We start from the raw sequence: 21,050 nt of genomic DNA, 5'->3' as shown, positions 1-21,050 counted from the left end.
AAAATTCATTTACCGATAGCAACTTGTAAATCGCATTTAGTCTTTGGGACTCGTATGTGAATGCGACTTGTAAATCACATTTGTAAATCGTATTTATTAAGTGCGACTTAAAATATATATACTTAATTGGACTTGTAAACTCCATTTATAGAATGTGACTTGAAAACTAAGATTTGCTAAATGTGACTTGTAAATCACATTTAGTAATGCAGACATAAAATCGAATTTAGTGCATAGGGCTTAAACATCGCAGTTAGTGAATGCAACTTATAAATTATAGTTATTGAAGGCGAGCTATAAATCGGAATTACCGAATACGAGTTATAAATTGAACTCGCAAATGCGAATTATAAATCATAATTATGAATGGGACTTATAAATCAAAATAGAGGGATGCACCTTACAAAGAGCAAGATGAAGGCTATTTATACATAGCAATCTAGGTACCACTTATAAATTGTAATTATTGAATGGAATACTGAATTGGACTTATGTCGCAATAGCTGAATGCGGGTTATAAATCACAATTATTTATAAATCGCTGAATGCAACTTATAAATCGCAAAGTAGAATGCGACTTATAAATCGTATGTTAGAATTCGATTTATTAAATGGCAATATCAGAATTCGATCACAATTTTTGAATGCTGGCAATCCTGAATGCGACTTATAATTTTTTTTATTTCAAAATGTGAATCCGGTTTGTTTGCGTCTTATTTCGTAGTTTTCACTTTCCCATTGGCCCCCGGTTGCTGTTGGCACTTTCCTTCACTATCTTGCAGAGAGCGCAAGATCCACCTCCATCTCTCTCACCTTTGGCCTCAACACAACTCCTAATTCTCTTCGCCTGTTTATCTCTTTCTGCCTTTCTTTTGAGTATCACCACACACTTTCACACTACAATTACACACACACGCATATGGTCCTGAGATCTTCTTTAGAGAGAAATAATAATGGATTCACAGCCTTCCCGTTCTCCGGGAAGGTTCGAACCCAGTCCTACTAACATCACCAGTAATATTCCATTCTTAACCAAATCAAATTCCGATACCAGCAGCAGCGCCCATAATACCCAAAGCTTAGCTTCAATTCTTAACAACCCACATGCCGGAAAATCCGACGGGTTTTGGTGGTGGTCCACGTCACCTTCTCTTCCTACACCCGACTTCCTCCCTCTATCCACCCTATCCAAACCCGGATCCAATATCCGGCAGTCCGACTTTCAATCCTACCTCTCACCAATTTCCGACCCGTACGTCCGTTTCCACGACATTCAACAGCACACGAGATTCGAGTCTCTGGATGATCAAAATGACCAAAATGCTCTCGTTGCTTGCTTAAAGGAAGTCCCCGCGCTATACTTTAAAGAGGATTTTGAGTTAGAGGATGGTGCAACGTTCAAAGCTGCCTGCCCGTTTAGGACCATTGCTGAAAATTCGGCTATGCAGGAGAAGCTGTCACAGTATTTGGATGTAGTGGAATTGCACTTGGTGAGGGAGATTTCGTTGCGTTCCAGTTCGTTTTTCGAGGCTCAAGGGCAGTTAGAGGATTTGAATTCGAAGATTGTTGAAGGGTGTGATAGGATAAGGGAATTGAAGGAGACTATAAGCCTCTTGGATGACAATTTGGTGGGGTCTGCTAGAAAGGTGCAGGAGTTGAATGTACGGAGGAGTGAATTGATTTCCCTACAGGACAAGTTGAAGCTTATACTATATGTTGATCAAGCTCTATCAACTCTCAAGTTGGTATGTACTGATCCTTAATATTTTTTCCCACTATTATGTATATCTTATGTTGGTTTCTGTCTAAATTCTGTGAACTAAATGGTATAAGAACTTGGGGAACATTTGTTGGAATTACTATGAATTAAGTAAGGAATGCGAATAGACCCAAATACAGCAGAAGTTTAGAGCGAAGTTGTTGCAACTCATGCTTTGTGACAAAATTAGCTGGATATACGAGGCTGATAGAAATAGGTATTGAATGGAATCGTTGTTTTGCTTTGTTATAGAAGATACTACGGGATCTTGAAAAGCTGAGATGACGGTGTAATCACAGCAAGCAAGTTATTAGGTCTTATTTTTCAATAACCACCCGGTAGAAAAGTTAAGGAGTCTTGTGGCAATTTGAATTCTTATGATGGTGATAACTTCAGTCTAGTCAGCTATTTTTGGAATTAAATGTCCTTAGGACGAGAAAGTAGATCGAGTAATATATGGAAGAGAGCTAAGATCGGAAAGATTGGATTTTTATGTAAAATCTTGTAACTTTTGAACCCTGGTCCTATTTGAGTATTTTTTTTCTGGATGAAATGCCCCTAGAGTATTTAGGCAGACACATTTAGTTCATTTTGATGTCTTTTCCACAATAGTATATAAGACTATACAAAACCCTGTTCTTTCATTTTACGATCAAGAGGAATATTGCCTACTTAGTACCCTATTTCTTAGCTTAATCAATACAATTCTTTTGAGAAGCCGGGTAGAATGATAATACAGTGATAAGCACCAAATGGGTGCTCATTCCTTGGACGATTATATTGAAATGCTTGATCAGTCAATAATAATTGGAAGGGTGGAGCAAAGGCGACTTATAGATGGAAGAACAATAAAAAGGTCTTTAACACATGTGCTAAGACCTCAAATATTTTCCACCTCACCAACTGGAATGATCCCAAATGTTCTGAGATTGATCTTTAAACCCGACTCCACTTGGAATTAGGGGTGGGCGTTGGTCGGTTCGGTCGGTTATTATGAAAGTACGGTTCGGTTTATCGGTTTTCGGTTTTGTAATATTAATAACCAAATCAAACCAAAGTATTTACGGTTCGGTGCGGTTTTTTCAAAGTTCGGTTCGGTTATTTCCGGTTTAGTTTTTCGGTTATTAACGGTTCAAGATTTTTATATCTTGGATTTACTTCCGGTGGTCATAAACTTCCAAACTGGGCAGTGGTCATAAACTTCCAGTGGTTTTTGCATAATATAAAAACTGGGCAGTGGGCATAACATTGTAGCATCCAAACATGAACAAAATAACTATTAACCTTTCAAGTCCACTGGCAACATGAACAAAATAACAATTAACTTATGGCAGCCCACTAGCTGGATTTCACAATATAACATTTAACCTTTCAAGTCCAAACAAGCTAGCAATATACGAATCGCTGGATTTCACAAACAAGCTAACCTTTCAAGTCCAAACAGAACACAACAGCTACTGAAGTAGCAAAATACCGCACAGTTCAGCAGTGGCAACTGCAAAATAGTCCAAAACAGTTTAACACAGCTGGACTCATTCCATTAACACTCCAGAAAAGAAACAGAAAATTGCTCAGAGATTAATGAAACCCGTCAAGTCCATGTTCCTATTTAACAAAATAACGTAGCATAGAAAGGGATCAATAGAAGAAAGTTACATGCTGACTTTAACTTAGCGGAATAATCAACACAAGAAATTTCCACCAAAATCGAATGAGCTGAGGAACAAAGGAAGAAAAATGAAAAGGAACTCAGAACTCAGAAAAAGTCGCACTAACCTGAGAAAGAAGGATGAGCGACGAGCTGAGGAAGAAGGCGTCACAGTCGAGCTGAGGAAGAAGGCAGCAGTCGCACAGAGGTGAGAGGACTAGAGGAACCCTAAATCTAATTTTTGATTTAAGTTTGGGAACGTATTAGTAAGACTAAGTCTTAGGTTTGGATAAATTGGGTGGGCTTCAAATGGGTATTGGACTATTGGGCTTCAGCCTTCAGATGGGTAATAAATTTTGGACTCTCAAAAGAGTCCGTATGGTCAAACCTATTTTTCTCAACTAATACCCAAAATTTCGGTTTTTCGGTTTAACCGAACACCGAAACACCAAAACCGTAAACCGCACCGAAAAACCGAAATTTAATAATTTAAAAACCGTGCACCGACCGAATAACCGAAACCGAAAAACCGAAATTCACGGTTCGGCCGGTATTATGCCCACCCCTACTAGTTAGAACAATGTCAAAAGTGGTCTTAGATACTCCAACAGAGCCCTTTCCGCATCACAAAACACTAGAGTGTCGTTAATGATTGGTAGTAGGTACTTGTTTATGTCGGGTAGCTGGGTTTACCAAGATGTGATCTGCCTAGATAATCACGAGGAACTTAATTTTCTTACTGCAATTATTGATTTTTCAAAATTTATCCTTCATATTGACAAGTCACTGGTTATTGAATTGTATTGATCTGACACATTCACATATTTTATACAGCTTGTTGCATCTGCAGATTGTGCTGGAGCTTTAGATGTTATAGATGATTTACAAAATTTATTGGTATGTTATAAAAGTCTTATAATTTCTCCGCTCATTTTTTAATTTTTAGTTCCTTCTAGCCTTTTAACACCACCTGACTAGTTTTTACCTTGATCAACCTCTGTGCTCATTGAGGCTAAACCTGTCACCATCCTTCTTCTGTAACTTGAAGTTGGAATATATCGAACTTCTTTGTGATTTAGTTGGGTAATATTTTTTTCTTTTGGATAAATAGATATTTGTTTAATATGCTTCAATTTTTATTCTTGGCTTCAATGAAAAATATTTTGTACAACTATGTGGATTGTCTGTTGTAAAAGTCTATTAGATGAAGCTGTTATGACCATTGTACTAACTGCAGTGTCAATGCTAATCTATGCTTAACAGGATGGAGATGAGTTAGCTGGTCTACATTGTTTCCGTCATGTTCGAGACCAGTTAGCCGCTTCGATTGATTCCATTAACAGGTTAGACTACGCAGATAGGATTTTTGTCTAGGATCACTCACATTATTGCAAGAATGATATTGCTTTTAAGGTGTTTGAGTTTTGATAATGCTAAATGAATTAAAGCTTTAGCATAGTTTCCATTTGCTTTAGCAAATCGTGATGGCTTATGTTTGCTAATATCTTTAGCGGTTTTGCCTCCGTTTCTGACTTAGTTGGATCAAGGATAACAACTAGAACAAACTATTATCCCAGTTGTATTATGGAGTGACCAAACTAGTTGTTTTTTTGTTTTCTTTGCACAAAGGAGCAACCAAAATTTCCTGTTTGCGTGTTGCGCAAGGGAGTAACCAAACCTTCCAGTTAGCATGGATGATTGTTTGGGTTTCGTGGATAATTTTCTCGTATGATACTTATTTTGTACTGCTTGAGTTTTGTACAGGGGTACAAACCGTTTTCCATCAATAAATCTTTCTGGTATAGAAAAATAAGTACTTGAACTTATGTTTATGTTTTCATTCTTTAGTTTGTGTGTATATAATTCACACAACTGGTAACATGTAAGATTTATCTGATCAGCTAAGATACCATATATTTGGGCATAGCCATCCAGTGCACTAGCTTGTTGCTAGTTTATTCCACTCTATTGATTGCAAGTTCTATTTCCACGTTTTGGCAGCAAAATATTACCATTCTACTTAAACAAGTATTTTGTATTTGCTTAATAAATCCTTGGAACCAAGGATCTATATTACCACTGTTTTTTCAAAGTAAACTTTAGTATATATTGGTATTGTTACTTACCGGATCCATTCTTGTAGCATTCTTTCAGCAGAATTTATGCGTACATCTATACACGAAACTGGCGACGTGGATGCTTCAATTACATCAGAATTTAAAGTGCGGGCGACAATTTCCATGAATGGAGAAGGCCATGAAGTAAGCATTTTTTCTATACTTGTATATTGATGTACTTGGTCTTAGATAATATATGTCAAATTGAGAAACTTTCTGCACTTTTGGTAGAAGATAGTGGCCCTAGACAGTTTAGATGAAAAACAGTTTTAGAACTGTATATCTCCTGTTGAAAAATGATGATTGGAACACAATATTGAGTTTAAAATTTAGAAGTTTTTTTTGGGTACTGGTACTTTGTTATTCTCTTCCTACAGCAGTAGGAGGTTTTCTTGAAAAGGTTTACTGGAATTTACCAAGTAGCAAGTACCTTTGCAAGCCCTTGAAATGTGAAGGAATGTATCTGATTATCAGAAACAGAAAAAGAAAGAAAGAAATGTGAAGGTATCTGTGTAGTTTCACATATTTTCAAAGTGTCTTTTATAAAGCCCCTGTCCACTGTAACAGACGAAAACCCTATTTTAACCTTACGATGCCTACAAAATTATGATTTGCAAAAGAATGTATAGGAATACAGCCATCAAATCCTGAGATAATTCCTTATTTGTCGAGGTGCGCGCAAGCTGCCACAATCACCACTGTTATAAAAATTAAAAGTGTTCCCTAGATGTCTTTGCCAACACCAACTTCAGTAATTCCCTTTTGCTGCAAATTTCCTTTCTTTTTGACGAGTTTAGTTATCTTCCATCTGCTGGATCCTTCAAAGTAATGCTTATTTTCGACTTCAATTCCCTTCCTGAAACAAAAGAAGAAAAATGAGCTATCAATTAGGGCAGGAGGGGATAAGAGACTTGTACTGCTTGAAGTAGGCCATTTCCATTCACGTGGAGGGAGGTGGACAGGTCATCAGTAACTAAGGATGACATCTCTAAAGCTAAAAATAAGAAAGCAGCTTCAATGCCTGATAACCTGCTTATCATCAAAGGCTCGTGGTTTAATACACTTAAGTAATGCTCTGAGTTCTACCACCATATTGTTTTGTGAAAAACATTAAAGTAACACATAATCTCTGCTATCTGTTTTGCATAGATGTGACTTGTGGCACTTGTCTGGTGTGGACGTTCTCCTGTTAGTGGTATCTGTCCTATTAGGTTCATGGGTTTTGAAGGTCTAGGAAGATAACGGGTGATCTACGTGCCTGAATCTTTCAAGTTGTATCTTCTTCTGGTTGACCTTGCAGTATATACTTTTCTGCTGATATGGTAATAAGTTCCATGCTTGATTCTAAATGTAATCTATGTATTTCCTGTTGCTCGTGTTCTAATTGTTGGGGGAATTTCTTTCCTCTCCCTTTCATATCACCCTTTAGTTCACTGTGCCTATGAAGTGCATCTTGTCATGTGCATGCTTAGTGTAGCAATATCTTTATGGCTAGTCATCGTGCAACTCGATGACCAATCGTCTGAACATGGACATTGATGTATTGCAGGTTAAATTGGATGAAGAAGAAACCTCCAATTTGCGAGACCGGCTACTTCCTTTTGTTATTGGGTTACTGAGAACCGTGAGTATCTCTGTTTTGTTACTGAGTAACAATTGTTACACACCTGTCTTGTAAAATGTTGGTGGCATAATGATTTTCTATGGGTAGTAAATAATGATTGCTCACTGCCATATCATGATCATGATCATGCTCCCTGTCAAGTAAACAAGACAACGCACCTACGAAAAGATGCAGAATCACGCTGTCTTATAGTTAGGTGAACAAAACTATTCGAGCTAAATATGTGTAGCTTAGGATGGGATTATACTCTAAAGTGTAAATAAAAAAATGAATGATTTCAAGAGCTGAATTATCGAGCCTACACATGTCATTATCCAAATAGAGCAATATCTTGTCAAGAGAATTTGGCTTGGCACTGATTTTATACCAAATTCTTCAGTTTTGTGTGTATAAGATTTGATGTAATGAGCTGGCCATGGTTTAATCACTTATAGCAGTGCTACAATGCTAAATAGAGTATGTGGGGCCAAGAGGAGATCTATTATGTGGAAACAGGTGTTGGCGAAGATAGGCTTATTTGATTATTTAAATACTTTAGTTTAGAAGAGAATAATGCAGGTGGAAGACTGACTAAACATCTGCTCCATCCAGCTGCAAAATTATGCAAATGAAACAAACTCTAATCTGGGTTGTTTTGTAGCTATAAAGTCTATGGATATTGTTTCTTTGAGCATTTTTCTAAGTGTTTGGAAGTTACTTGATGTTTGTACTGAAACATTTGTTCATGGTTCACTTTTGATATCCAGGCAAAACTCCCTGCGGTATTGAGAATATATCGTGACACTCTTACGGCTGATATGAAAACTGCCATTAAGATGGCAGTTGAAGAAATGCTACGGGTGCTTGGTGCCCAACCTATGGATTCAAATTTTGTTGCAGGAGAGCGAGCAGTTGATGCTGATGGTGGGTTTACATCATTAAGTTCATCTCATTTTCATAAGAAAATGCTTCAGATGCAAATGAATTTGGTGTGCAATAGATTGGTTCTTTTCTTCTTCTTCTTCCCTTTTCTTGTAATTAGAAAATAGAGGTCTGTAAAAGATGGGAAAGAATTGGTGATGCAATTTCATCGTTCATGCAAAAGGGTGAGCTGGCTGATTTCATGCTATGGTTTCTGATATCACGTATATGCTGATGCAGGTGGAGGCTCATCCCTTGCCAGTAGATTGAGAAGCCTGTCGCCTGAAAGTTTTGTTCATCTTTTGAAGGCTGTTTTCCTGATAGTGCAGGTAATGTGTACCTCAACAAATTCAATATTATTTTGTTGGTTCTCTGTTGAAGATTCATTTGGTGGATGCACATGAACTAGATGCTATGTTAGATTTCCTCTGTTCATTATAGAAATGGTAAAGGACCGTTTTTTGCCCCTCTTTGTGATGTATATATCCAGCACACACTTGGTGCCGGACATCTCTTCCATACTAATCACTAACGAAGGATATTTGGTGGGGCACTAACATTTTTCTATTAAAAGGTGTTTAGTTTGTCACCGATAAAAAAAAAGTGTTTAGTTTGTCGTGAAATGTTGAACAAAGTTTGGGAGAGGGTGGTAGAACTGTGAGGGTAAGGAGGACGGTGTCTATTTCAGACAACCAGTTCGGGTTCATGCCGAGGCGTTCTACCACGGGAGCTATCCACCTTATTAGGAGGTTGGTGGAACAGTGCACATGGTGTTTATTGATCTGGAGAAAGCGTATGACAAGGTTCCTAGGGAAGTGCTATGGAGATGCCTGGAGGCAAAAGGTGTGTCGGTTGCTTACATTAGGGCGATTAAGGACATGTATGATGGAACTAAGACTCGGGTCAGGACAGTGGGAGGCGACTCAGAGCATTTTTCGGTTGTTATGGGGTTTCACCAAGGGTCTGCGCACAACTCATTCCTATTTGCCCTGGTGATGGATGCACTGACACACCATATTCAAGGGGAGGTGCCATGGTTGCCCTGGTGATGGATGCACTGACACACCATATTTAAGGGGATGTGCCATGGTGTATGTTATTTGTTGATGACATAGTTCTGATTGATGAGACGCGAGGCGGCGTCAACTAGAGGCTGGAGGTTTGGAGACAGGCTCTTGAGTCTAAGGGTTTCAAGTTGAGCACGACTAAGACGGAATACCTAGAGTGCAAGTTCAGCGTCGAGCCGACGGAAGCGGGATTGGACGTGAGGCTTGATTCTCAGGTCATACCCAAGAGGGGCAGTTTCATGTACCTTGGGTCGATTATACAGGGGAATAGGGAGATCGACGAGGATGTCACACACCGTATAGGGGTGGGGCGGATGAAGTGGAGGTTAGCGTCTGGAGTCCTGTGTGACAAGAAAGTGCCACCGATACTCAGGTAAGTTTTATAGAGCGGTGGTTAGACCGGCCATGTTGTATGGGGTTGAGTGTTGGCCAGTAAGAACTCACATATCCAGAAGATGAAAGTAGCAGAGACGAGGATGTTTAGGTGGATGTGCGGGCACACTAAGATGTATGAGATTAGAAATGCAGATATTCGTGTGAAGGCGGGCGTGGGCCCCATGGATGACAAGTTGCGGGAAGCTAGGTTCAGATGGTTCGGGCACGTTCAGAGGAGAAGCCCAAATGCCCCGGTGAGGAGGTGTGAGCGGCTGGCTTTGGTGGGTACGAGGAGAGGTAGAGGGCGGCCTAAGAAGTATTGGGGAGAGGTGATCAGGCAGGACATGGCGTGGCTTCAGATTATCGAGGACATGGCCCTAGACAAGAAGTTGTGGAGGTCGAGCATTAAGGTTGTAGGTTAGGAGGTAGTTGGGCATATTTCTACGGCGCACCAGAGTGAGGCTAGTCTGTTAGGATTTAGTCTTAGACTGCTAGTGGTTAGTGTTGAGTTCTCACTACTCTTTCGTTCCTCTTAGTGCCGGGCTTTATCTACTGGTTATTGTTTTGTTCTTCAGCTATTTCCTGGTTCTTGTGATGTTGTTATTTTTTCTATGGTTTTTATTGATGGTACTGATATATTGCCTCTTTTTGTCTTCCTGAGCGGAAGGTCTTTCGGAAACAGTCTCTCTACCACTCGGGGTAGGGGTAAGGTCCGTGTACACACTACCCTCCCCAAACCCCAGGGTCATCGTTGTTGTTGTAAAGACACCAATCATTACTACTTCAGTGGTACCTACTTGCTGTGGGGTGTGAGTACTTACTGTTTTCATCTATCACTATCATGACTGTCCACAACTCTCCACCAGTGTCAGAGCTGCAAACGCAGAGTTTTGCTAAGCACCAGAACTGATGATAGAACATATATTCCATGGGAAATGTTGCATACATAACCAAAAGGAGATAGTATTGGTCAGGAATCCTGGTTGTTTTGAATATTTTGTTACCCATCCTTACTGCAGCGGTCTGGAAAAGTGCTTTGTGTAAAATTGTCTTAGTGATTTCTGTCTTTGTTCCATCTAATTTTGGTATGATATAACTTGATTTTGTCTTTTAGTGAATGCAGGCACACTTAGCACAGGCATCCGAAGTTAAAAAAGCCATTGAGTGGATTTTGTGCCATCTTGATGGCCATTATGCTGCTGACTCAGTTGCTGCTGCAATTGCACTTGGAGCAGCGGCTTCAGAAACAGCTCATGAAACAGATGATCAGGTGAATTCCTTGCTGCAACTTTCTGTGAAGAGGAACTCTGCCAAGGCTTCTTCTGTTCATGGGAAGGGAAATGATGGTACAACGACATCGACTTTATCTAGAAATTTCAGGTTATTCACATTCCTATTGCTTTTTCAATTTTGTCTTTTGGGTTTCTCTTTATTTACCAGAAATCTAGTGTCATTGTGTAAAATATTCCCTTCAGAGTTGATGTGGTATAGACAGTGTTTGTACTACAAGTTCTGCAGCAAGGTGGTTTTCATTACTTTTTTACAAGCCCATGTTGGTAAAACATCAGGACTATTCTGAAAAACATATTAGGTGATTGACGAGAGACTGTCTGTACTGGGTGCAATTTTTTGCATGGGGTTAGAGGAGTAGAGGCAGTGCTGAGTTTTAGGTGTTTTACTTTTTCTAACTTGACTAGAAAAGATCTTTATCTGGTTGGGCTCTTTAAGTGGTTGGTTTAAAGCGGCTGCATAGCAAGATTATTTGAATCTTGATTGCTGGTTTCTATAATTGCATTTTAGAGCTTTTACTAAAAGTGGAAAAAAGTTTCACATTCTACTCTGTAAAAGGCGAAATGCTCTGTCCTATGTTTCAATTGTTGGCTTCTATTTATAGGGTCTGCTCAAGTTTTATTCACAAAATTTCCAGATGTTCATCCCACTATTTTTTCTTTGACAGAGCTGATGTATTGAGAGAGAATGCAGAAGCTGTTTTTGCAGCTTGTGATGCTTCTCATGGCAGATGGGCAAAGGTCCTCGGAGTGCGTGCTCCTATCCACCCTAGATTGAGGTTGCAGGAGTTTCTAAATATATATAACATCACTCAAGAATTTATAACTGCCACTGAGAAGGTGAAAGGCTCCGTTTTTTTTGGGGGTAAAATACATACCGTACTGGTTGTGTATCTGTATTTCAGTTGTACTGATGCCCTGTTTTGCCAATATATATAGATTGGTGGAAGATTAGGTTATAGTATTCGTGGAACACTGCAATCACAGGCCAAGGCCTTTATTGATTTCCAACACGAATCCAGGGTTAGCTTGTTCACCAGTTGAGCATTATCTGTGTCATTGCGTCTTGCCTTCACAGACTAAATGTATTGCTGGTTGATTCAGATGGCAAAGATGCGGGCCATTCTTGACCAGGAAAATTGGGCTGAGATTGATGTCCCTGAGGAGTTTCAGGCAATTGTCACATCACTGTTCTGCTCAGAATCTGAGACCCGTGAACTTGCTGATGAGGTTTCAGCTGATATTGCACCAAGCAGCCCCGAGATGGCCCTGGGCAGCGATGGTTCCCCTATGACAGAATCTGGACTTCAAAAGATATCACAAAATACACAGCACACTGATTCTATTCCATCAGATAGCACTGCACAGGTTAGTTCTTCACGATTCAGCTTGCAAACTGAAAGTGCTAATGCTGATTTTGAAGCTAATTCTTCTCAGATTAATGAAACTAACTCAAGAGAGCGTGGAAGATCTTCTCCTAAGCTGATTTTCTTCAGAGGCATTGGGTATCATATGGTGAACTGGTCAGTAATTCCTTTTAACTTGTTAAAGTCATCTGTTCTTTTTTGGTAGAGGTGGCACTCTCAGACTTTTTTTATTCATTTCTTAACTGTTGTTTTCTCTCAATCCCTTCTCTTCTCCGTCGTTGGTGTTTCGGTTGCTGGAGTACCTAGAACTACTGGTTTAAAGCTAGTTCTTATGTAAATTTTCCTTGGTTGTCTCGACATGTTGCATTTTCTTTTCCCTAATCAGAAAAGAAAACTTATCACATAGCATGACTTCTTAATCCTGTTTGGTGCTCTTTCATGCGACTTTGCCAAGAGTGCTGGATTGTCCTTCCTATTTTTCCCTTTTCTTACATTAAAATACACCCTTCAAAGATGACAATTCTCCTGTTGCGTTTCAGCGGCTTGATTTTGGTAAAGATGTTATCGGAATATATTGATATGAATAATAGTTTGCCGGGCCTATCTTCGGAAGTAGTTCACCGTGTTGTCGAAATCCTGAAGTTGTTCAATACAAGGACTTGTCAGCTTGTCCTGGGTGCTGGAGCGATGCAGGTCTGTGTTGGTTATCTTAATTATATTTTCTCTGGCTTATAATTTTTTTGTGTACACAGTATTTTTTATTTTTTGACAAAAGATTAGTACCAAATATGTTCTTGATTTGAATCCCGCCTTTACCCCACACAGTGTAGAAGTTTAACCTTCCTTATCCCTAAGTACTGGGCTAGATATGTTCTGATCCTCCTTTTACTAGTCATCATCCAAATACCCTGGACTATGCGGTGAGAAAGGAGGTGAAAGAAATGCTAGAAGACGATTGGGTTTTTCATTTCCATATTTGTGGACTGCAATTGTTGGAATAATTGGGTTCTTTGAGGTGATAAACTTGCCAGAAAATGTATGTGGTAGATGTTTGGCCATTAAAAGATTTATTCTTCTGAAATCATTGTCAAAGATTGGAAGGCAACTGTAATTATATTTTATAGTTTACTATTGATCTGAAATTGATGTTTTGGTGCATTTTTTACTGACTATTTTACCCCACTTTACTCTCTCCACTAACATTATTTCCCTCGTCAATGGTGTATGCAATATCATTATTTTTAATTGAGATAAGTTGTACAGGTGTCAGGTTTGAAGTCTATTACTTCTAAACACTTGGCCTTGGCAAGTCAAGTCATCAGTTTCACATACACCATAATTCCCGGTATGTAAGGATGATAAAGCTATCTGTTATGGAGTGTCTTAATTCTTTGGCTTGGCCGTTTATCCAATTCCTAGTCTACTATTGCATTTCATCCTTTATTGTATTCATGCTTGGACATTCTTCCTTCATGTAACTCCATGTTAAGGTTACTATTTGTGTAGTTTTCAACCTATTGTCCAAGTTTTAGAACTCAAAGGGAAAATCATGTGATGATATTGTGCTAATTGACGAAACCAGCAAGAGTGTCAACCAAAAGCTTGAACTATGAGGAGCACTCTAACGAATAAGGGGTTTAAAATAAGTAGAAGAAAACTGCATATATACACTGCAAGCTTAGTCAACATAAGAAGAATGATGTTAAGGTGGGATTAGATGGAATTCCATCTCAAAAGGTGGGATTAGATGGAATTGTGGTGCCTAAGTGTAAAGTTTATAGATAGGTTCTATATTCTAGGGAATAGGATGATATGAAGATGTTACACTTAGAATCAAAGTAGGATGTTTGAAATGGAGAAGTGTTATCAAGGTGTTGCGTGATAGAATGATACATATCAAAGTGAAAGGCAAGTTCTATAGAGCAGTTATAAGAACTGCAATGTTATATGGGAATGAATGATGGACCGCGAAAGTTCAACATACCAAGATGAGTGTCGCTGAGATGCACATGCTAAGATTCATGGGCGGTCAAGATTCGAAAAGGCCACATTGAGCAGAAGGTACAAGTAGCAAAATGGTTTGGTCATGTCCTACGTTGACATCAAGATGCACCGTCTATAGGTGCGAAAGCGAAATTATGGCGAATGAAGGTGTTAAAAGAAGACGAAGTAGACCCAAAATAACATGGAAGGAAGCTGTATCGAAAAACCTACCGTCTCTTGGAATCCATGCAAACCTAGCGAAAAATAAGGCACAATGTAAGAAAAAGAACTATAATAGGCAATACATATTAGTTGGGACTATGTTTTAGTCACATTAGTGCATTTACTTTAGGTCTTATGTTTTCTAGGAGTCTTTAGCCCTATCTAAGATTTATATTCCAGTAGAAAATATAGAGAACTTCTATTACTTAATATTTTAATTTTATTATAATATGAATTAATATGAGTTTAAATGGAGCGGCTTGGTTAGTAAGGTTTCATATAGCCAACCGCAACTTGCTTAGGATTGAGGCATAGTTCTTGTTGTAATATAGGAAGGACATTGCAGGTCTTATAACTGCTCTATAGAACTTGCCTTTCACTTTGATATGAATCATTCTATCACACAACACCTTGATAGCACTTCTCCATTTCAAACATCCTACTTTGATTCTAAGTGTAACATCTTCATATAAACCATTTTCATTAACTAATAAACTAAATTTGTTGATATAGCGTGGGCATAAGGAGCCTTCACATAACAAATCTCATCATACTCATCAATGAAAATGGGCCAGAAGTATCTTAATGTAAATACCTTGTGATTTTAAAATTCCACTTTTTCCTGACAAGTTTTGTATTTGTTAAAAGAAATCAAGAGGATTCTGTTCTTAAAAGTGCCTGAGACACGCAAGGGACTTCTGATTCTGGAGGTTGATCGTGTAGCACAGGTATTGGAAATCTTAAATGCTATTGTTGGTGCATTTTGCTTAAATCCGCTTCTAACAAAATGAATAATTTTCTTTTCTTGGTCTATTTCATGTGATTCTTTATTTTCTTCCGTGAAGCATTCTCTTTTTCAAAATAGGGTTTTTCCTCCCTGCCTGTGTACGTATCTGTTTTTTATGCTATGCATTTTCTTTACGCCAGTACTCACAAGACGTGTTGTGATGAAAGGAACAAAAACATTCATATTGGGGAATCTTATGAGAGATCACTATATTGATGTCTCCTAATTGACCATATCGAGTTACAACTGTTATAAGATTAGCTGGAAGCCGAAAACTGGATAAGAAGTTCAGGATCTCTTGCACTATCTTCAGTGGCACTTGAATACCAAGTGGAGAGAGATGGCTGTGATTAGTTTCTTCCTTGGGTATTTATCACATGAATGCATCTTACAAGCCCTCGTGACTTATGAATCTGTAAATGCAAAAGTTTAGAATGAAATGAAGGATTATGTGGCCCTTCTATTGTTAAAATTCAGGCTTGGAGTATGTTTTGCCAAATGCTATTTCCTTATATTGCAATATATGGCCAAAAACGAAAAGTGCTTAGAAACATTAGTTGCAGCTTTGACCTCAAAAGCATTCAGCCTTGGAGTAGCCTGCTTATATAATAGGATGTAACTAATCCTTAGCAAAATAATAGAATGTAATTAATAATGTAATGTTTTGCTTCTAATAACCATAGGCTTCCTTTTATCCCCAATCATGCATTTTTCCAGTAATAATACATGCCATTTTTCATATTTACAGTTTCTTGTATTTCATGAATTTTATTTCCCTCACATGGCAATTGCATTTTGCCCTTTCTCATTCTTACAGTATAATCATAGAAGACTGTTGTTTGCTAGTTCTTTATATAAAGCCAATCAATATTACATAGTATTGCCCAGTCAAAAACGTTTGGTGCTGAGATTATTGGACTTTCATAATCCAAGGTTTTGCTAAGGAAATGTTGTTTTAACTCTAGATCTTTTCATGAAATATAGGACTATAAAGTGCATCGAGATGAGATACACTCGAAGCTGGTACAGATAATGAGGGAAAGGTTGCTGGTCCACCTCCGTGGGTTGCCACAGATTGTTGAGAGTTGGAAGAGGCCAGAAGATAGTGACACACAGCCAAGTCAATTTGCCCGTTCCATTAATAAGGTACAAGCTATAAGTAGTGAGCCTGAGTCTTGCTCCCCATTTTTGTTCCTTTTCTTCCTTGTGTTTGTGTCCTAAAATGAGAAAAGGGATGGGATGAGGGTGGGTTTGTCACACCTGAACCACCTTTAATTGGCATTTAATGGTCGTCCAATGTCAATTTGCGACTTTATTTTCGGGAAATCTAAAATGCTGAAAATGCTCTCGAAAAATATTTAACTGGATCAATAATTAAGCTACATAGTCATACGAGCGTCATTGAGAAAGATACAAGATAGCTTAAGAATCAGATCTTCCAGTCTATCTAACAACACAAAATTGCACCAAAGAATTTCTTCCTTGGACCAAAATGGCCTATCAAATTCTTCTAACTTATGTATCGGTTCTCTCTTTAAGCGCTATCCTATTTCTTTCCTTCCATATATATTAACCATATGAGATCCTGCTTGTATACAGGAGAATTTTCCAATTCTTAATAAAATAATCAACCTTATAAAAAAACGTAGAGGCGCGGTGTGCAATTTGTCATGCTTTACTTCAGCCCTTCTTAATTGTAAAACATGCGGGCTTGCCAAGCGTCAGTTATAATTGACCTGAAATATTAACGACGACAAGTTCGAACCCTTGTTGCTGAGTTTGTCAACTAATTCCAGAGATGATATTTCTCTGATACATGATGCAATGGTTTAACATATGCAAGTATAGAGGATTGGATCTCTTTTGTTGAGATCTATATTTTGGTGTAGGTTCTCTTTGTCTTGGTATACGGCTTGTACACGGGGTTAGTCCCCAATTGTTCATAAAATTATTTACCTTATTAAAAAAAAAATGCAAGTTTGCTCCCATTTTCAATTGTTTCTCTTGATGTTCCCATTTTGGCCTGGAGGTTATGTTTTACTTCGGTTCTCTGTTTAGTTGTTGGATGCAAGTTACTTTCTTTTGTTGTTTCCTATGGCAGAGCTTTTTCCAAATTTTATCTGGAACTTGTATCAAACTGATTTGCATTCTTAATCTGTTTGAAGGAAGTTGGCCTTCTTCAACGTGTCTTATCTCGAACCCTGCATGAGTTAGATGTTCAAGCTATTTTCAGGTGAACATTTAAACTTTCTCCTGAATATGTCCGCGGCAGAGCATGAAAGAGCTTTGTCTTTTTGGGGAACTTGAATCAATTCTTGTTGCAGCATCAATGTTCTTTGCTTTCTTCAATTTTCAACTGTAATATATTTATTTGCTTAACACCCCATACCTTTAGGCTTTAGTTTTATCTTTGTATCTGATATATTTCCTCCGTCCCATTTTACGTGTTGATGTTTGACTGGGCACGATGTTTAGGAATGATAAAGATTTTTGAAACTTATGGTCTAAAACAAGCCATAGATATTTGTGTTTGTATAAATGATCTCATTAAGGATAAAATGGGAAGTTTAGAGTTCAATTGTTTCCAAGGGTAGAAAAGTGTCATTCTTTTTGAGACAAAACTAAAAAGGAAAGAGTATCACCTAAAATGGGACATAGGCAGTAACTCTTTTTGATGTCTTACATTGTTGTTGCTATTATTATATTTGTTGCTATGATTATTATTATTATATTGTTTGTTATTATTATTATTTTTATTATATTTGTTGTTATTATCATTTGTTTTATAAGATAAATAATTTCATTGATGTGATCATCATTTTATGTCATAATGATCATCATTTTATTTCATAAGGTTGTCATTGTTTTTGTATCATTGGGAATACTGTACTTGTATATTGGGTGTTGGGATGAAATAATTTTTCTGTTATAACCCTTGCTTTAATTAACATGTGGTATATTAGTTCTTGCTTTTTTTGGTCCGCTAAAATGAATGTGATACTTGCAGGCAAGTGGTTGCTATCTTCCATTCTCAAATTTCAGAAGCATTTTTGCACTTGGATATTAGCATTCCACAAGCTAAAAAAAGGTATGGCTTCGTTTTAGTGTATAATATGTGAACATATTTTGCTCATTTACATAATGTACGGCAGTATCATTCGATGAGTTGTTATTTTCTTTTCCGAAGAGCTAATTTATTCATTGTTTTCAACTTGCCTTAGTTCTTAGTTGTCTTATCAAAATAACTAGTTCCTAGAATGCCTACATAATGTACTGTAGTACCATGAAAGTTCTTTAACCTAAGATACATCATACAAGGGGCGAGTAAGAGCACCAGAGCATCAACTTAACATGATGTCATCCAGATAATGGTCTGGAGAGTCTGTGTATATGTGTGCATGCATGTGCGCTTACAAAGTGGTGTTTTAAAGTATCTGACTGTAGCCAAGTAGCTAGGTGCATAAAATCTATTGAAACTATGTTCCTCGCCGTTTTATATATTACTTAAAGGTTATATTGGAGAATAGATTAGTGCAATTAATATAAGGCAATATAGAGAATTTTGAACAGAAGTAGTAGAAGAAGAGGCATTACAAACTCAAGAAGCATGAAAAAGAAGACAACAACAATGAGGATTTTGAATACGTGTAGAGGATCCTAGTAGTCAGTAGTCGCATAGCAAAATGCCTATTTTTATCCTCCTTTTTCTTTTGTTTTCTAAATCTTATTCAAACAATCAATCGCTTCTGGTTAGATTACTTTGCGCCTCCCTATCTAAAGTGCTTTCATTTCATGGAACTGCATTGCTTAACACATGAGATGATAACCTCTTGACTTGTATTACACTGTCGCTTTACAAAGTGATGAGTTTTAATTGCACAAATATATCCTAGAGGTGAAGGCTGATAAGTTTCTTTTTTGCGGGTTCTTTTTTCTTCTTGTGTTTTACATTCATTTCTTTATTTGTTATTTGTTTACGAGTATTAAAGTCTCTATCCTCACAAGGTAGGGGTAAGGTCTGCGTACACACTACCCTCCCCAAACCCCACGGTGTGGGATAATACTGGGTATGTTGTTGTTGTTGTTGTTGTTTATGAGTATTAACTTGTTTTCTCTTGCAACAGAATGTATCGCGATGTTCAGCATATTCTTGGATGTATCAGATCATTGCCTTCAGATAGCAAATCCAGTCCTCCTAATTGGGGGCAACTTGATGAATTTGTGGCAAAAAATTTTGGCGAGGAAGTTGGCCAATAGCCTTGTAAAGTAGCCCATATTTTGTAAAGATCAAATAGGTTTGATTTGACGGAGGCCATCTGACAATGCATGAAGACTATGCATCAGCATTGTATAATTGACTTGAGGCAAGTCTGGATTTACCAAAATTTTTATATGCATCAAACTGAAGCTGCATAAACTAGTGATAATGCAAGTTTGGAAACTACTACCATTGTGTGATACAATGGAGGTATTTTTGTCTCTATTACAAACTGTACCATGAGGGTAGATAAGTCTAGCAAACTTTGTTGTGGAAAATATGTTTATGAATCTTTAGCAATCATGGATGCCATAAATTACAGAAGTTCATTGGTTGGAGGCTTCTCCCAAAAATATATTTCATTGTTCTTGTTTTTATCTTCACATGTCATCCGAGTTTTCTTGTTTTACCTTCATATGAGACCTGAATTTCGGTATGAAAGTTGCTAAGTAATATAATCTTGTACGTGTTCAATTTTCTCAAGTACTGGCATTTATAATCCCTAAAGTTAGAATGTCTAAGATCTATGTTCCTTTTCTTAAGATAAATATCATTTGGAAGTTTATCTTGTTGGTTAATCTCATATTCTTGATATTTTGCAGATGTGCAGTCTACCAGGGGGGAATGAAGTTTTGAGGAGAGGAGTCCAAAACAATAACTTATAATTGTCATACAAAATTTTTGTGATCGACTAGATGCTTGAATTTCATTATGATTGTATTCTTTCGCCCTGGAAATTAGAAATCCTTCTTCCTTTCTTTTGTTTTATGGTTTTAGAGGAAAAAAGCATTATCTTTCCCAAAAGGGTAAGCATTTTTCTGTAGTAGATATGGTAGTGTATACTAATGAAAGCAACTGTATGTACCAATGCCTTAAACTCCAGTACCTTCTCCTGTATCAATATCAAATATCATAGAGAATGTTCTTGTTCTCGTTCTCCTTTCCTGATGAGAATAGATTGATTCTGGGCTCCTTTGTTTTCCCCTTGTTGCTCATTTATTTTGAGTTTGCTAATTGAATCCTTTTAGTAACGAGTCTTACTGGATTACATTTTAGATTGCATCAGTCTCCTCTTAAGTGTAGAGGAGATGATATCCTATTACCAGTTAGAATTTGTATAGAAGAAAATGATTCTATAAAGATTTATTGTGTTTTACAGATCTATCTCCTGTGTTATATTTTTTAGGCTCTCGTGTGAGGACCATAGAGTTCTCGCCCACTCAACTGAGGAAATGCTGGTTCCTTGTAAAGTCAATTTTTGGCTTCTGTACTGGAGAATTTTTTTTTTTTTTTTTTGCAGCATATGGCCTATTTTGAGGCCACTCTTTATATTTTGTTCTTAAAATTTAGTAATATATCCTCCAGCTCGCATCCACTTTTTTCTCTTATAGCTTAAAAAAAAGTCTTCGTAGCTTACCCTCGTCCCCACATCACCTCTCCTAAGTTCAGAGACATTCAATTGAGCACTTCACAATTTCACATCAAATTCGCAGCTCCTCTCTTCTTTCATTCTCTTTTTCTTTTCCTTCTCTCCTTAAAATAGTGAGTTTTTCTTTTGAGGTCCTTATTAGTGTTGCACTTTGGTAAACTTAATTTCTAATGCTCCATATCAAGGGATAAGGGGTCTTTTTGGACCTTTTCTCCAAAATGAAGA

The 21,050-nt window shown here is 37.6% G+C and overlaps 1 protein-coding gene across 2 annotated transcripts; it reads left to right on the top strand.

Moving 5' to 3' along the window:
• The first annotated feature begins 719 nt into the window (after window positions 1–719).
• LOC104097848 (vacuolar protein sorting-associated protein 54, chloroplastic) lies at window positions 720–20,328 on the top strand. 2 transcript variants are annotated; one of them, XM_009604463.4, is made up of 20 exons: window positions 721–1,745; window positions 4,242–4,304; window positions 4,671–4,750; window positions 5,551–5,668; window positions 7,074–7,148; window positions 7,895–8,051; window positions 8,289–8,377; window positions 10,614–10,870; window positions 11,448–11,619; window positions 11,719–11,802; window positions 11,884–12,147; window positions 12,217–12,302; window positions 12,686–12,839; window positions 13,410–13,491; window positions 15,000–15,079; window positions 16,123–16,284; window positions 17,304–17,371; window positions 18,146–18,226; window positions 19,263–19,502; window positions 19,999–20,328. In XM_009604463.4, exons 1-19 carry the CDS (start codon window positions 954–956, stop codon window positions 19,393–19,395), a joined length of 2,997 nt encoding a protein of 998 aa, XP_009602758.1. In that variant the 5' UTR covers window positions 721–953; the 3' UTR covers window positions 19,396–19,502; window positions 19,999–20,328. The 2 variants fall into 2 exon arrangements, with proteins under 2 accessions (XP_009602757.1, XP_009602758.1); XM_009604462.4 differs by having other exon boundaries at window positions 720–1,745; window positions 11,884–12,302.
• The last annotated feature ends 722 nt before the right edge of the window (window positions 20,329–21,050 follow it).

Source organism: Nicotiana tomentosiformis, chromosome 2 (assembly GCF_000390325.3).
Source record: "Nicotiana tomentosiformis chromosome 2, ASM39032v3, whole genome shotgun sequence".
Lineage (NCBI taxonomy): Eukaryota > Viridiplantae > Streptophyta > Magnoliopsida > Solanales > Solanaceae > Nicotiana > Nicotiana tomentosiformis.
This window is presented reverse-complemented; position numbering and strand designations above follow the sequence as displayed.